Here is a 14,280-nt window from a genome sequence, read left to right as displayed (position 1 = left end):
CAATTGGGCAAAATAATTCCTAATTATTATTTTAATTTCCTCTTCACTGGAGGTGAATTCACACTTTTCATTTCTGATACTGGCAATTTGATTTTCTTCTTTCTTTTTTTAATCAAATTAACCACAGGTTTATAGATTTTATTGTTTTTTTCATAAAACCAGCTCTTGGTTTTATTTATTAGTTTAATAGTTTTCTTAATTTCAATTTTGTTAATCTCTCCTTTGGTTTTCAGTATTTCTAATTTGGTATTTAACTGGGGATTTTCAATTTATTCTTTTTCTGGTTTTTTCAGTTGCATGTCCAATTCACTGATCTTCTCTTTCTCTATTTTATTCACACAAGCATTCAGAGATATAAAACTTCCCCTAAGAATTGCTTCTGCCGCATCCCATAAGTTTTGGTATGTTGTCTCATTATTGTCATTCTCGTGAATGAAGTTATTGATTGTTTCTATAATTTTGTTGTTTGACCCACTCATTCTTTAGGATTAGATTATTTAGTTTCCAATTAATTTTTAGTCTATCTTTCCATGGCTCTTTATTACATATAATTTTTATTGCATCATGAGCTGAGAAGGGTGCATTGACTATTCCTGCCTTTCTGTACTGGATGGTTTTTATGCCCTAGTACATGGTCAATTTTTGTGTATGTGCCATGTTGCTTTCTCCTTTTTATCTCCAGTTCTCGCAAGCTCACCTTAAAGGCCGCCTTCTCCATAAGGTCTTTCCTGAAACCCAGGCATTGGTCCCATTCCCCTCTGCCACCAAAATTACCCTTTATGTGGTTTGGACTGACTTCTCTGTATGTATGCTATGGCAGCACAGTAGAAAGTAAGCTCCTTGAGGGCAGAGACTATTTTGTTTTTTTCTTTCTATGTCCAGAGTGCCTAACAGGTGTGTAATAAATGCTTACCAAATAAATGAATACAGATAAAAGAATCTGATTTGTTTCTTACACGTGCTTAATATATAAAATTTTAAATTATTCAATGCAAATAATCAAGGATAAATTAGCATTACCTGAGGATATGAGTCACAAGTAACATCTGAAGTACAAGGAATGGATATGAGAAACTTTCACGAAGAGGCGGGGTCCACATCACGCGTGTGCACTGAAAAGAAAAATGCACTTAGGACCACATATTAAACTTTCTAGACAGTAATAGATGCTCCATGAAAATGACTAATTATGGATACAAATCAAATAGTAGTGTTATTTGTGAATTATTTACATAAGTCACGAAAGAAGTTTTTTACTTTTTCTCCCAAACAGCATTACTGAAATTATAAATGATACTGCTATACGGCTCTCAAAGCCTTATATGGAATCCTGACATTAAGAACAGAATGTATGCTTTTACCATATGTGCTAAAAATAAAGACCAATGTTCCCCTGCTAGGAAAGCTTTATAGTAGATTTAAAGTCTTCCACATGAAACAGCCTTTTAAAGGAGCTCTTTTGTTATGTCTTCTTTCACTTGAATTTTAGACTTAGTGATCAGATATTATGGTCTGTGGGAGTGGAGAAGAGGGACAAAAGAAACATAGAGGTAATTTTCTAGACCTCACTTTAGGCATTAATTTCATCTTTTCTTAGCCATTTACCTTTAAATGACAAGGAAGCAGAGACTATCTGTCAGGCTGCTAAGGAAGGGAAGTGAAAATTCCTGAGTTGAAGGATGTCCCCCCTCCCACATTATCCCAGGTAACTTGCCACGGTGATTCTAAAAGGAAGTTGGCCTGAGAGCCACTAGCAAGAAAGACAAAAGGGTGGAGAGTCTAACTTCCAGCATGTAAGGAGAGCAGAGAAAAGCTTGTAGTGAGCTGCAAAGAGTCTGAGATTATTGGGCTTTTCTACAGCAAAATAAGTTACACATGCTCATCGTCTACGCTGTCCTCTCTTCCAGAAGAGGGATGACATTCCATTCTGTAGGTTATCAAGAAAAACAAACCTTTTCATTAAAATATGGAAAAGCTTCAGTGTAAAAATAAAGAAGAAATAGGACCTAGAAAGGCAGAAAGGAATCTGGAGGGTAGAAAAACAAGACCACAGAGAAAAAAGAAGAATCCTAGGAAACCTGAAGCTAAGTAATAAAGATAAGGTTTATCCTGAAGAGAAGGGAGAGGGACAGTCTGAGAGGGAAGTGACTGCTTGAACTCCAAAGAATGATGATGTGGAGCCATCTGCACATGCCAGCAGGTGGGAGTTCAGCCAGCAGGGTCAAAAAAAGAAGCAAAGAGTCGAGGCTGGTACATTCCCCATCAAGGCAGTCATTTCCTGAAGAGACAACAGGGATCTATCTTTCAGGGACACATATCGAGGATGGACTAAGGATGACAACTCGTCAGGACTAGGGACTATCTGCTACCTTTGGTGCCCTACAAAGGCCACTGCTGCCAGAAGGGGTCCTAGAAGCACCGCTCAGATATGAAGTCATGGTCAAGTAGCTGCAGAAGTCAAGGCCACAGACAGTATTTTCATCACCCCTATCAAGCAAAGGCAAGAACTTCAGAAGGTGTAGTAAGTAAACAACAGCTGGTTAAAATGCTGGTTTCTAAGAATTCTTTTTAGACTCTAGAGAACAGCTTAAAATATAGGAGTGGCAGGTGCTTGGCCAGAGTTGGAATGTACCTAACAAGGGATTCTAAGACAAAAGGGGAATACAGTCTCATTTTTTAAAGACAGAATAGATTCCTACCTATGAACCATGTTAGTGGCTTTAATTTGAATTTCTACCAAATATTCTCAAATTTATTATTAAGGGAATGTTTACTAAACATCTAGACAAAGTTAGTATCACAAAATACCTATATGGTTTCATTAAAAGAGATCATGCCAGACAAACGTAATTTCCTTTTTGATACTTTTTAGATTAGAAGGCAATGCTATATACATATGTGTGTGTGTGTGTATACATACATACACACACATATACATGTAAATACACAATATATAAGAGAGACGTTTATGTATCCATATTTTCATATCTATACACAGCAATATCTATCTACATATAAGTGGCCTTTGCAGGTCACCAAAGGCAGTAAGTAGTCCTCAGTCCTGATGAGTCATGGCAAATTCTTTGTCACACATACCCACATACATGCCCCTGAAAGACAGCTGACACCTCTTATTAATGTCAGTTCAGGAAATAACTGCCTTGATGAGGAACATACTAGCCTCGACTCTTCACTTCTTCCTCTGACCCTGCTGGCTGAGCCCTCACCGGCCAGCATGTGTGGATGGCTCCATATCACCATTCCCTGGAATTCAAGCAGTCGCTTCCCTCTCAGACTGTCCCTCTCTCTTCTTTTCAGGATAAACCTTATCTTTATTACTTAGCTCCGGGTTTTCTGATTCTTCTTTTTCTCTGTGGTCTTGTTTCTCTGCCTTTCCAGGTCCAATTTCTTCTTTATATTTTTTTACTGAAGCCTTTCTATATTTTAACCAAAAGGTTCATTTTTCTTAATAGCCTGGAGAATGGAATGTCATCTCTGGTGCCCCTTTACCTTTACATGGATGGGTGGGTAGATAGACAGACAGACAGACAGATAGATAGATATGTGTGTATATACATATACATATATATGACAAGATACAAAAGAATTTTGATAGGATAGAACATAGAGGAATCAAAGAAGATGGATATCATAGTGATAACAGTACAGTCTTCTACTTGGGTTTGAAATAATCAGCTTCACAAGTATAAGAGAGGGAATGTGAGACTAGACAAGAGAGCATCTGAAAAAGATTTGGGCTATAATATCAAACTAAATTAACCTTGGATTACGGTAGCTAAAGAACTAATACAATCTGAGGCTGCATTTGGAGAGATGTGGAGAACAGGAGGAAGGAGACAGGACTGTGCTCTGCTCAGATCACATTTGACCTTGCACGCAGTTTGGAACGCCATGTTTGAGGAGAGACACTGACAACCTAGGAAGTGTCCAGAAGAGAGTACTCACGATGGTGGAGGGCCTGCAGTAGCATACGAGGATTCGTCAAGAGAGCTGAAGATGCTTAGATTAGAAAAGAAAATACGGGGGAGAGATGAGAAAGAAACGCATGTTTAGGACTTTGAAGGACTGTCATTGGCAGACTGATTGGACTTATTCTGCTTAGTCATAGAAGTGAAGAGCTAGGAATGCTAGAGGGAAACTGAAGTGAAGAAGATTTTGGAATAAGACAAGGAGACAATTTCTCCAGATGAGCATCATCCATATTTGGCCTGGGCTGCTCCTGAGGGTAGTAGGCTTTGCTCACCAAAGGTCTCAAAACAACGAGCAGTTCACTTAAGTAGGTTAGATTAAGTACATTAGATTGGAACCTTGTTTTGTTAAAACTGAACTAGATGGCTTTTGATAAGGTTCCTTCCAATTGTGAGATTCTGAGTCTACCATAGAGAAACTAACAACACCCAACTGACTCATTCAAGCTTTATTCTCTTTACTCAGCCATCCCAAAGCAGTAATGCTGAAATTGAAAGAAGAGAAAAAACCGTTTGAGAAATATTACTCCTAAATAATCAAGGGTTAACCTCCCTTAAATCTGAAAATTAATGTATAGTTTCCATTAAAATTGGCCCTCCCCAAATCTGGAACTCGAAAACTTATGAAAGCAAATGTTGAAATCTAAAAATAAATAATTTTTTTATAAAAAAGAAATATAATAGCCAAGAGCAACATTGGGTTACAATCCATGTTTATCTGTAAAGTCATACAGAGAGAGATGGCAGATGATGATGAGTATTGTCACTTCACAAAACAGTGAAAGTTAGTGCAAAGAAAATAAATTTAAGGAAAGAGACCCAACTAGACAAAGTCATCCAAGGGCATTTAAGGATGGAACTGTAAGGAGGTCACCAGATGAAAGACAGAAAAGCTCTTTAAAGAAGGAAGGCCAGAAGGTACTGTTAGACAAGCTTTGAAAGTTACATGGTAGATTTATTACATACTTAAAAAGAAATCTACGTACATAATAGGGATCAAAATCATGTACAATCCTCTTTTCATGTGTTACTATATATGTGATATATATATTTGTGTATATATATATGGAAATGCTTATTTTGGTATTGAAGCTGAGGATAAAAAATTAAATTAAAAAAAATTGGCCCTCCCCAAAGTCCTCCTCTGACACCTCACTGTAGCCTGAGGCTGACTATGGATTCTCAAAAGTCAGCAAGCAGAAGCCCTGGCAGACTCTACTGTGCTGACAAGGCTCCCAGTACCCTCTCTGTAACAGACCAAGCCTGCTTTCTGACAACCAGCCTAAATCCAGAGGCTCACCACCAGGAGACTGAGCACTCGGTGAAGAATTCTTTGGCCACGGCAACTCCTGAAACAATGAATAATATTAAACAGCCCTCACTCCTTGGTGGCCCCCTTCCCCTTCTGCAATGACAGACCACCAGAGAATACCTAGTATCACAGTTTTTAAGTCATCTAAAAACAGTAACCAAGCCACTGGTTCTTTAAATGTGAGGTCTTTGTCCAATGACATATTATGAGATGGCAAGGGTTCTTAACTGGGAGTCCATGAACTTAATTTTTTTAAATAATTAATAGCTGTATTTCAATCTAATTGGCTTCCTTTGTAATTCTATGTGTTTTATTTTATGCTTTTAAAAACATTCTGAAAAGGATCCAAAGGCCTCACCAGACCACCCATGACCATGATGTAAAAAAAGGTTAAAAACTTCAATCTGAGAGTAACTGAGTTATATACTCTCTCACTATAAATGAATCCTAAAAACTGAAAAATGCTGCTGCTAAATAGAAGGCCGGCTCCCAGGTCACCCTTAGAGAGACAAATAAGGAAATCAAAGAAATGGGCTGCTCATTCATTCAAATGCACCAAGAAATAAAATTTAATGGAATATTTGGTCAACTTGCATTGTGGTGCTCATGATAAATATTTACAAAAAGACCACCATGAAAATAATTTTAGTTTATGCCCCATCTGCTGAAGAGAAAGACGGAAAGAAAGACCCTCCACATTACTCCAATGTTTGATAATTTCATTGCAAAGGAGGGAATGGGGAAAACAAAGAAAACTACGGCTTGGGAGCGTAAGTCAAGAGATATCCAAGGCACGGAGAGCGCAGCCACAGAAGCCGTGTCTCACGCCTATACACGGACACTTCGTTTAAGAAGAATCAGAAGGTGCTGGACATGGAGATCGCTGAACACGACCTCAAAAACAACACTGATTATCTTAACAGACAGTGAGTGACTTGTTATTGATGTGGGGATCATTCCTAAATCAGCTCAGTACAAACAGCTGAGCGATCTTTGCTAGGACAAAGATGAAAATGAATGCAAAACTAGAAGAACAAAAGGATAAAAAGATGGGCAATCTTGTTTGGCACCTAAAGCCCTTCAGAACGCAGCCCTGGTCTATCTTTCCCGGCTGACTGCGTATCACAAACCCTACCTCCTAGCCAACCCAGCCTGTTTGCTGTTTCCCATACCATCTGTTTTCTCCATATTGCCTCTCAAAAGATCTTTTTTGATTCCCCCAACTGTTAGTCATCCTCCCTCGTGAAAACTGTGTATTCACTGTGTATATGTCCTATATGTACTTTTCTGTGAACGTGCTATATCCCCCAGTAGACTGTAAGCTCCTTGAGGGCAGAGTTTGTCTCATATTTGTACCCCCAGGGACTAATAGTGCCTGGCACATAGTAGGCACTTAAATAAAGGCTTATTAAACAAATGCAATTAAAACAATTCCAAATTAACCTATTTAAACAAGTTATAGAACCTGAAAATGGAATATGGATGGAATAAGACATAAATTCCAATTTCAATACTTATATATAGAAATTTAACTGATGTAAACCAACTATCACAAGGAGACCAAATGAGCCTAAACAGAATGAGCATCAAATGGACATCCTGCCCCATTTGCTCTCTTCCATTTTAGGCTACAAGGACGTGGGGCTACTTTGAGCTGCCTCTCTGAAAGCCAGGTTGGGGAAGTGTAGCTGCCTATCTTTCACCCACCCAGGGGAGTTGTGGCACATGGCCAACTCTGTCTTTTTGTGTCTTTTTATCTTGAGCTCAGGTAAATGAGTATTGATATGGAAGCATCCATTTAATATGGGTTTGAGAGAGCAAGAAGTCCCAGCAGCAGAGGCTGGATGGTGTTAGGAGTAGGGTGGATGACGGGAGTGGAAGCACTTGCAATAGATGCGCTACTTGTTAAATGAAAGTGTTTCCCTTTACTAAATCAACTGCTCCTTACTAGCCAACAATAAACACCACAAGTTTTCTAATCTCTGCACCAATGAATCAACAGTATGGTTATAGAGACATGAACTGCTATTACAACTTTTAAAGCCTTATTTCTTTGATATATACATATATTATTCTCATAAATATTTTATAGATATATGGAATTGAAAAGTTTTTACATGCACAAAATTAATGCAACTAGGAAAAGAAGGAACTAATCAACTGGGAAAAAAGTTTTTGTGCCAAATATCTCTAATAAAGATCTAGTAACCAAGACATACTGGCAACTAACAGAAATATTTGAAACCAAAAGTCACTCCCCAAAAGGTAAGTGGTCAAAAGATATGAAAAGTTCTCAGTAGAAGAAATGCAAACCATTAACAACCATATGAAAGAATGACTAATTATAAGAGAAATGTAAAACAAAATAACTCTGAGGTTTCATCTTGCTCCCAGCAGATTAGAAAAAATGAAAAAGATATGCATAATCAATGTTGGAGGATTTGCAGGAAGACTGGAACACTAAGGAACTGTTTTTTGAATTAGTATAACTATTCTAGAATGGAATCATAAAAAGAAAGTATCCAAAATGACCATACCCTATGACCCAGATTCCACTGCTAGGTATATGCCCCAAGGAGGTCACTGACATAAAGCCCCCCAGAATACCAAAGCATAAAAGAAGAGAAGCACTTTTTATAACAGCAAAAAATTGGGTAGGGGAGTAAGTTTTCATCAACTGGGGAAGGGATAAACAACTTATGATCTATGAACAAAATAGAATGTCACTATACTGTGAGAAATGATGACCTTGATGAATACAGAAGAGCATGGGAAGAGTTCTATATTACGCAAAGTGAAGTAAACAGAACTACGACAACAACATATACAGTGACTAGAACAATTTAAGCAGGAAGAACACATCAAAACAGAATGCTGCAAAATTATGGTAATCATAATTGGCCCCAAAAAAGAAATACGAGAAAGGATCTCTCGTCGTTTCTTTCTGGAGTAGGGATGGGTTCGGTGGGACCACGTATGTCAACCACTGCATATCATGTCAGGCTTTTTTTTTTTAGTGGGATTTGCTAAAATGTTTTCTTCCTTTTTTTAATTCTTTCTTATATGGGATGGCTTTATGGGACAGTGAGAGGAAGAAATACATTGGGAAATGCAGGGAATATGAAAATTTAAAAAAAAACAATAACGGTTATTTAAAAAAAAGAGAAAAGTAGTCCTATGGTTATGTAATGATTGATATTCTCTGGATGACTTATTCAGTAAGAATTAAGTTTGTGATAGTGTCTAAGCCATGAGTATTTCCCCCTTTCAGACACACTGAGCTGAACTGGGTTGTCCCCAGTATAGACCTCACTGGAGCATCTTTGTCTAATGTGGCTGCTCTTCCCATCTCTGCCTTCTCTAGGGCCATTTTGGTCCCTCATGCTGCAGTAGGGATTGCAATGGTAGAGTCCATATGTGTTGATGACTCCATTATTAATAAAGGGAAAGTGTCTGTTACAGAAATTTTTAAATAGCTTCTCCATTGTTCAGCTGTTTGTGCTGCAAAAGCAGCACAGATAAACAGTGAGCCAAGTCTAGAAACTGAGTAGGAAGATAAGGACAGGCTAGGTTGCATGAGGTAAGTAGTATAGTACTTTCAATGATATCAGGGTGATCTAGAAAGCAGATTTTTAATGTCAGGTGATACTCCATGGAGGCCTATCAAGAAACCCCACAATCTGAAAAAAATCAAAGTTGTAGATGACTCTAACGGTAACAGAGGGACATATGGTGGGCCTACGTAGGATGCAGCTTAATGCCAACAATGAGTTGTATGCAAGAAGTGCAAAATAGTTAATTCGGGAGATTTGGGATCAGAAGCCGGGGGGAGGGAGGGAGTCAATCATGTAGAGAATGAGGCACAAGAGGGCAACAATATCAGTGTATCAATGGCATTCATTCACATGGTGTCAAAGGTCTAGTGGAAGATGTATAGAATACTAGTGGGACTCTTCACAGAGAGTTTATGCACATGAGTTACACTATATCAGAAGACACTGTAAGACCAATGTCACTAGCAGTTGCTGTGGAGGTGTAAGACCAACACCACCAACACACAGGAGGACTGCTAGCACAGGTTCTTTTATCTGCTTTTCTGAAGGAAAGCAACTTAAAGGGGTTTACAATATCACTTTAATTAAACATACATATATCATTCACTTAGTTCAGGGGACAAAGTCAGCACCCCAAACTTCAGAGAAAACACAAACAGGAAATTACAATCAGAAGTTAACACAAATCAACAGACAGGGCTTTTAACTGTCTAACCATAGCAATACATACATAGTCATCAGAGAGAGAGAGAAGCACCAACATCTGGGTTTTTCAAAGCCAGGGGGCTTCTTAATGGCTACCCAGAGTCTCATCAGGCTACATCACATAAACACTCTTCTCATGAGTGAGCCCCAAAGCAAAATTCTAACCTCAAGAGTATATATACAATTCTTCAGGGTCAGAAGGCATCACAACCCTCTAGCTCTAACTACTCCTAACTTTCTACTCTACCCTCTACTGTTCTATTCATTCAGCAAGCTCCTCCCACCACAGGCTTCATGTAATTTAGGCTTCCATATAACATAAGCAGGACACATGGGCCTATTAATGGGTAGAAAGATCTTCAAATTTACAAAAATACATTAACAATACAGACAAATAAGGCTACCATCTCCACAAGGGTTGGGTTGAAGCCACTTTATATCATGAAGCATAGAGGTTTTAGATCAGGGCTATATATCTTGAGAAAAGGTGAAATGGGATACCATTTTGCCATATTTTTTTAAAAAAATCTAGTTTTCCTGTTCTTTTTATATCCCCAAAGCAACCTGCAATGCTCTTATTCATCTAGTCTTCTCTTTCTTTTCACTTCATCAACCTAAAGCACCAGGTATCTACAAAGTAATCCTCTAGACCAAAAGTGTCAAATTTAAACAGAAACATATTCCATATTGACTTAGAAAACCACAAGTTAACATTATCTATGTCATATTATATTTTTAGTTATCTTGCTCAGCATTTTGATTGGGCTGAACTCAGGAGTTCTGCTCTATGAAGGAAACAGTACAGTACTTTCAATGGTCCCAAGCTGATCCCAAACATGGGAAACCATATTTTTAACATCAAATGACACTCCATGGATGCCTAGCAAGAAAATTTATGATCTAAAAAAATCAAAGTGTGGGCAGCATGTTTAACACCTCTGTTCTAGACCAAGAGTTCTTTACCATTTTTATGTTATGAGAGTCTGGTGAAGCCTAGGGACCCTTCCTCAGAATATCTTTAAATATATCAAGTAAAATACATAGGATTCCAAGGAAAACCAATTACACAAATTTTTTTTAAAAAGACAAATTCACAGACCCAGGTTACTACAGGATAAAATCCAAACTCTTTAGCTTAATGTTCAAGGCTCTCTACAAGAATCTTTTCCCTGGACCAATGATGTCAAACTCAGATAGAAATGAGGCCCACAAAATGTACCTTAAGAATCCCTGTGGGCTGAATATTGACTTGGCAAAACATACCTACATTCCACTGTCATTTTTATTCACTTTGTTTAGTATTTCCCAATTGCATTTTAATCTAATTAGGGCTCAGGAGTGTTGCTGCTGCAATGCGCTTAGCTGACCTTTCTGCTTCACACAAACTATGAAGTTGTTGTTCTATACTGCCCTAAATCAGACCTGGAAACTGGCATTTATCAACTCATTAGTTGTCAGACATACCCCCTGATATTCTAATGAGTCACTGATCCAAGTAAAGTAGGTATTCTCCTTCAACAGCCTGTAACGACAATGCTGCTTGCCTCTACTGTGGCTGTGCAAGACCAACAACACCAGCACACAGAATAGCTGCCAGCACAGGTTCTTTGATCTGCTTTTCTAAGGAAAGCAACTCTAAAGGGTTAACAATCTTACTTTAATTAAACATACATATACCATTCACTTAGTCCTGGGGGGAAAGGTGGAACCCTGAACTTCAGAGCAAATACAAACAGAAATTACAAACAGAGACAATATAAACAGATCAACACTTCTGTCTAACCAAATCACAATACATAGTTACCAGAGAAGCAACAACATCTTGGTTTTCGGGGATGGGGGGGGAATCCTTCAGCTACCCATCACCAACACTCTTCCAATGAGCGTGCCCCCAAAAGCAAACGCTAACCTCAGAGTTTTTATACCCTGTTCAAGGCCCTGAGGGCTCAGAGCCTACTTAGCAAAGATTTGTGGGCCTGGGGCCTCACACCTAGCTAGTGAAAGGGTGTGGGCCTGCCTCTAATCAGGCCTCCCCTTGTTGTCCCCACCTGAGGCCTATTCAATGTGCAGGAAAGATCTTTCACTTACTGATTGGCCTTACACAGCCCAGATCAAAACCCACATGTGCCTCCCCATTCTGTCTGATTCTTATCTATGTCCTTAAAGAGATCTCATAGACCATCCGTCCAACAAAATGGAAGCTTTTCTCTAGGTCTTTTTATATTTCATGGCTAATAGTGCAACACTTGAATGATTCAATTTTTATCCTTCTCACTATACAGCTGGCTCCCCTCCTTTTCTGACTATACTTTTCCTCATAATCAGAAATGCTCATACCTACTTGCCTGCACCACTAGTCTCCAATTTCTCTTACAGTCACCGGTAACCTTGATGCTTCAGAAATTGCGGTGTTCTGGTGCTTCATACAGTATGGACAAGGAACTATTTAGGTGGACATCAAAAGGTCCCTAGCTTCTTGGTTTTTTTAAGTTTTCTTTTTTCTTAGGGAAGAATTACCTATAGTCCAAATCAGTTTTTCGGACAGCCATTTGCCCATATGTTAACTTCCTATAAGCTTTTATTCTATTATTTAATAAACTGCGTAGAAAAAGGTGAAATATATTTCATATTTCTCTCAAAACTTATACCTAAAACAGCCTAAAACTTTATGTAGCTTTACTCCATTTGTTAAAATCTTAAACTTGATATTCCAAAAACACACATTTTTAGTGAACAGAAAATTGCCTCAATAGTTTTTTCACTTTAGTTTTTAAAAATTTTATACATTTCTCCCGACAGTAGACACTTCTCAACATAGATCTGCTCCGCAATTTAAAGAAAGCCACCTAATAAAGTAATTGGGACTCTATTGTTACCAAAGCACCCACTAGAACAATTGTCCATGTGACTTTCAGATGTTGGGAGTTTCAAAGGAAAGTCTCCGTGCCTCACCTTTAATCATCTTGTTGCCCGTTCTATTGGGCTTGTGTCTCCAGTCATGCTACATGCTATAACATAAGTAATATGTGGAGATGGATCTTTTGGGTCTGCCTTCTTCGCTCCGTCACTTCACATGAGTCTTCACCTTTCTCTGAATTATTTCCTCGTGTCATTCCTTAGATTAACCTCAATAATTAAAGGCACTTCTGCTTGTGACAGAGAAATGCGACAAAGGCACGAATCGCACACTGCCGCTCACTCCTCATTGCTTTGACTGACAGTTTGACTGACTGGCTGTTGTCAGGGCCTACAACAATCTGCTTAAGTGCTGGTCCGCAACAAGCTCTTGCCTGACCGGTCAGAACCATCTCTGCTCTGAGGACAACTTTTTAACCCTCAATCCGTGCTGGGATACGGGCGCCTGTCTTCAGAGAAAAGCCTCCAAGTAGACTGAGAAGTTTATTTTCAGGACAGCAGATGCGCAGCATGGGGTGTGCAGCGAGCAGTCTAGGCATCTAAAGTTTGCTCTGCTCCCGCCCTTTCTCACTGGAAAAGGCCCATCACGGGTTGCCAAAGACTGTGCAGAATGTGCGTGGGGGCACGCCCAGGCTGCTGCTAAGCGACGCTCTAGGAGCCACAGCGGGACGGTCCTGCTGTTTCATGCTTTCTGCATTCCTGACGGATTCTCACTGTCCCTGCATCATCTGATAAACTCCGAGGATTAGGTGAAATCAGTGCTAGATTTCACTTCTAAATCACAATGGAATCTTGGCTCTACGGACAGTTCTCACTTTCCACAAGTGGACTGGACGGGAGCTGCACGTCTGCAGAGGGAGGGGAACGGCACACAGTGCAAGGACATATGGGAGTCAGGGACAGACAAGTAAGAGCAAGAGGAGGAACATGCTGGGGGAGCTGGGCCTAGCCCTGTGGATGCCTGGCCAGAACTGAGAGGAAGAACATGCAGGGGACAGACACATGGGGGCCAGACACAGACAGAGACAGGAAAGGATGGGTGACAAGCAGGAGCCTGGGACAGACATGTGGTACCCAAGCATGGATGGCTGGCCGGACACAGAGTCAGGTGAGTAGAGCAGAGCAAGGATCTCCTCTCCCCTCTCTGGAGGTCTCAAGCCACTACTGGATCTGGTAGTGCCAGTGGTGAGGCAGTCTTCACTTGGAGGGGTCTTGTTTTAAAAGTTTTTGTTGTTGGCTGTTATCCGAGGGGTGGGAGGCCCCGGAGCAAGAGCCAAGGGGCGGGAGCAGAGAGAGCACAATACTGTGCAGTGTAGTTAACAGAGGTGTTTTGGGAAATGTAGATTTCTTTACATAAAGTAGAATTTGCATAATACGAATTTAGGTAAAGCAAGTTTAAAACTGCTGTAAGTTTAAACATAAAGGCCATCTTTTTTTTTTTAATCTGAGCTTGAACACACAAGAATACAAAAAGAAGATTCTATGTGGAACCGCAAAACTCCTTTTCACATTGCTTTAACAAAAAGGACAAAGTATTGAGATGGATTCATTTTGCTTGACAACGCTCATTTATAACAAGGGTTTTTTAAAATACTTTGTTAATTGAAGGAATAGGAGATAAAGGGAGGTAATGATGCCAAGAACACCTTTCTTTTTTTTTTAATGCAGTGTATAAGGAAGGACAGACAAGCAGGGCAGCTTTGAAACTAATGTGTGGAATTTCTTATACACAATGGCCACCTTCCTAAAGGACAAAAATCTGCACATACTTTGTATGGAATCCATGAAAAGAAACCTATAGTGC

The 14,280-nt window shown here is 39.4% G+C and overlaps 1 protein-coding gene across 1 annotated transcript in view; it reads right to left on the bottom strand.

The window, feature by feature from the left end:
- The window catches only part of DPY19L1 (dpy-19 like C-mannosyltransferase 1), a 122,498-nt gene that overhangs the window by 47,586 nt on the left and 60,632 nt on the right, over window positions 1–14,280 (bottom strand). The window contains exon 8 of the mRNA XM_036738268.1: window positions 1,021–1,112. Coding sequence (XP_036594163.1) covers window positions 1,021–1,112 — 92 coding nt within the window. The remainder of the gene's footprint in view (window positions 1–1,020; window positions 1,113–14,280) is intronic.

The sequence above is a fragment of the Trichosurus vulpecula genome, chromosome 9, assembly GCF_011100635.1.
Source record: "Trichosurus vulpecula isolate mTriVul1 chromosome 9, mTriVul1.pri, whole genome shotgun sequence".
NCBI classification, from domain to species: Eukaryota; Metazoa; Chordata; class Mammalia; order Diprotodontia; family Phalangeridae; genus Trichosurus; species Trichosurus vulpecula.
The sequence above is the reverse complement of the archived record's forward strand: the minus strand, read 5'-3'. Positions and strand labels throughout refer to the sequence as shown.